Source organism: Athene cunicularia (assembly GCF_003259725.1).
Source record: "Athene cunicularia isolate RWA chromosome 4 unlocalized genomic scaffold, athCun1 chr4_part3, whole genome shotgun sequence".
NCBI lineage: Eukaryota > Metazoa > Chordata > Aves > Strigiformes > Strigidae > Athene > Athene cunicularia.
The window spans coordinates 12,088,169-12,091,752 of record NW_020799100.1 but is presented as its reverse complement, the minus strand read 5'-3'; the positions used below and the strand labels follow the sequence as shown (position 1 = coordinate 12,091,752).

Sequence of the window (3,584 nt, the reverse complement as noted above, 5' to 3'; positions counted from 1 at the left end):
GGGAGCGGGAAGCGCCGGGATTGGGGCGGGGGGTTGTTTGGGGAGCGGGGAGGGCCGGAGCCGGGGTGGAATTGGGAAGGGGGTGTGGTGGTGCTGAGGGAGTGGGGAGGGCCCGGCCGGGCCCAGTATCCCCTTCCCTTGTCTCCCTCTCCCTGCAGGCGGCCTGCACTACGAGCTGACTGAGGGGGATGTCATCTGCGTGTTCTCACAGTAAGTGCTGTAGCCCCCCGGGCCCGCCGTGCCCCTGTCGCCATCCGGGGTGCTGAGAGTGTGTTGCAGGTATGGAGAGGTTGTCAACATTAACCTGGTGCGGGACAAGAAGACCGGGAAGTCCAAAGGGTTTTGCTTTCTGTGCTATGAGGACCAGAGGAGCACCATTCTCGCTGTTGACAACTTCAATGGGATCAAGGTGAGTGAAGCAGCCTGGGACACAGCCCTGCCTGCCTGCCAAGGCTCCCAAGGTCCTGCTTCGCATCAGACAGGAGCCCTGACAGCACACCCACGGCATGTGGGGAGCTGGTCTGTGCCTTTGCTAACAGCGTGACTCCTCTCGTAGATCAAAGGACGGACGATTCGAGTGGACCATGTGGCCAACTATCGGCCCCCCAAGGAATCTGATGACTTAGATGATGTTACAAAAGCCCTCCATGCAAAGGGTTGTGGAGTTAAAACACCCCCTCATACGTCTTCCGATTCCCTGTCGGAAGATGAGGATGTGCTCATAAAAAAGCAAAAAGGTGAGGTGTGTTCCTGCCAGTCTTGACCCCAGGTGGGAAGGTCTGCACAGAGCCCTCAGTCTCTCAAGAGTCTTTTGCTCAGGGGAACAGCAAAGACGGGTGTGCTCTTGACAAGCCACAGCCCTAATGTCCAGGCTTTGCGTTGTGATCTTCTGAGGGGTATCTGAGTGACTGTATCTAGCACTTACCTGTGAATGACGTCCCCCAGCCTCTGAAGAGCTTCATCTTGCAGACAATAATAGCACTTTTCCTGAACAAAAGCCTGTCAGGCTGCAAGGTTACTGCAGGGGGAAGCAGTGCTGTGGGGTGTGGGGAGAGGAAAGGCTTAGGCAAAGCACCACTTAATCTTAAAACCTGAATACTGCTACTGTAGGACTAGAGTTGTGTAGGTGTATGGAGTGAACGTTTTGTGGCCTATGCAAGATGATTGAATTGGATAGAACATAAAACCGGCAGATCTAGATGAGATTGTGTGGCTAGAAACTGAAGTCAAGGAAAGTATGGGGGGTTGGACTAGATGACCTTTAAAGGTCTCTCCTGACCCCAACTATTCTATGATTCTATGAAAGTAGACCTAATAATGCAGCAAAAATTAAATTATCCGAGTGCCTGAATACCTCCTGTTCTCAGTGGACGCAGCAGGATTTGTTGCTCTACATCTTTCAGGAGAAAACAAAAAGGTGTAACGTATATCCAAATTGAACAAATGTGCCGTGTAAAGGACCAGCCTGTACAGCTGTACTGGATTTTTAGGAAGCCATTAGGGTATTTTCCATCTCTGTAGGCAGAGATCTTGAAAAGTTATGTTTGTTGGAGCCAGCAGAGTGCTAGAAGCAGTGTGTTGTGGTAGGACCTGCTTACTGTGGCTTGCTAATGACCTCCAGGCAGCATCCACCTGAGATGGGTTGTAGCTTCCAGCATAAGCTAGTTCAGTGGGGTGGCCTTGGGGTGGGGGTCCATTGTTCTGAAATTGGCTTGGAGCTTCCTGGCACAGAACGGCATGCAGAAGAACCTTCCCTCCCACAGCTGGGTTCTGCCTGTGGCAGACAGGTATTAGCAGCAGATATTTGGGGACATCTTGTAGCTGTGGCTGAGCCCTTGCACTTTTGAGGTTTGGGACTTGTCTTTACTGCGCTCCTGTCCCACATCGAGAGAGGAGCTCAGCGCCATGTCGCGTGGAGGAGGAGCCAGGGTGGATGGGGCTTTAGCATGGGGCGGAGGGGCTAGAGTCCTAGTTTGAGAGAAGTGCTGGAGGAAAGAAAACAGGCAACAGAAGGGTGGGGACAAGATGTTGCTCCAGGGTGCTGAATAGGTGCACGGAAATGAGAGAGGCAGAGAAAGAATTGTTGGGTCTGCAGAAGGGAATTTCCACGGAGTGGATCAGTGTTGTTACTATGTGGATGTGACTGAGGAAAGAAAAAGAAAGGAAGGTGCTGATCCTCTGAGCTGTGCTGAAGTGCTTGAGGGCAGCCTGGACGGGACAAAGTCTATGTGGGGAGTGTTAAAGAAGGAAGCAGGATGGCTCAAGCTGAAGGAGAAAGTGGTCAGGGTTGGAAGTGGAATAGGATCTCTCTGAGGGGGGGAACAGGGCTGTGAAGCTTGTCTGGAGGGGAGCTGGAAGGGTGCTGTGGTGTTAGGCAGAGCTTGGGGGGTTGAGGTGATGCATGCGGGACCGCCTGTCCTGAGAGATAAACCTTGTATTTCAGATAAGGAGAAAAGTAGACAGGAGCGGCAAAAGCAGAGCTCGCAGGCTGTGAAGAGGCCGGTGTCCACAGAGGAGGCACACCCAAGAATCAAGATAAAGAAGGAGAAGGAAGACCCTGGCTATGACCGCTACGCCAGTGGGAGCCAGCAGCCCTCTAAGGGCTTGGAGAGGAAACCTGTGAGCAGGATGCAGCGAGAAGAGGAAGAGCGGAGGCACCAGAGGCCTTCAGAGAGAAAAGGGGAAAAGAGCTTCCAGGACCAGAGGGGACAAAGCAGTTTGTGGGAAGAGAGGGAGAAGAGAGAGGAGGCTGTCAGGAAGGGCGACGGGCACAGCAGCCGGCGAGAAGAGGGTCCTGAGGGCGGCCGATCCCGGGAGCGCAGCGCCAGGGAAACCCATCCCAGGCACAGGGAGCGGGGCTCCGCAAGAGACTCCAGCCGCTACCGAGTCCTGGGGTGAGCACTCGAGGGGCTAAGGGATGCCCCAAACCTGCCCACAAACCTGCGCAGAGCCTCCCTGTCTCACTTGGGGCAGGGGAAGCGCCGCGGCTGGACCGTGGTTTTTCATTCCATCCTTGCACCCCTGCTGCAGACCGGGACATGAATTTTGTTTCCTCCTTCAGCCCTTCTTGCAACATTGGACTTGCAGGTGTGCTGGGACGCTGTGCTGTGGCATGAAGGTGCCTGCTGGAAGCAGGAGGATGCTCTTCCCAAAATTGCTCAGTTCTGTCAGTCCTGGGGCGGTGCCCCCAGTGCACTGCAGGGACAGACCAGGGTGTGGCTTGACCTCATGCACCAGCTTTGGGTCCTGAGCCCACCCAGCGCAGATCCTGCCTTCTGTGATGGATCCCCAGAGCTGTGTTGGGGCCGTTTACTGTTGCGTGGTTTGTTTAAAATACTCTTAAATAAAAGTTAACCAGGAGCTAGCCCTGGTAGCAGTGTTTCCATCTCCTGGTAAGGTGTTTTTCTTTGCTGTCTGGACACCAAACCAGGGGCGATTGATGTGGAGCGACGGAGGGACGGTTTGTAGCCAGATCTGGTTGCTACGAGAACACCTCCCGCCAGGATCCCGTGTGGCTTCAGGCAGCTGCCTGGCCTCGTCCCTGCGGGCGCGGCGGGGGTTACCTCTCGCACCCGGGCCGGGGC

The 3,584-nt window shown here is 54.7% G+C and overlaps 1 protein-coding gene across 1 annotated transcript in view; it reads left to right on the top strand.

Annotated features, from left to right (window-relative positions):
- Positions 1–3,385, top strand: part of RBMX2 (RNA binding motif protein X-linked 2) — a 3,496-nt gene extending 111 nt beyond the window's left edge. Inside the window, exons 2-5 of the mRNA XM_026848785.1 lie at positions 99–210; positions 280–409; positions 557–737; positions 2,444–3,385. Coding sequence (XP_026704586.1) covers positions 99–210; positions 280–409; positions 557–737; positions 2,444–2,898 — 878 coding nt within the window. The 3' untranslated portion in view covers positions 2,899–3,385. The remainder of the gene's footprint in view (positions 1–98; positions 211–279; positions 410–556; positions 738–2,443) is intronic.
- Positions 3,386–3,584: the final 199 nt, after the last annotated feature.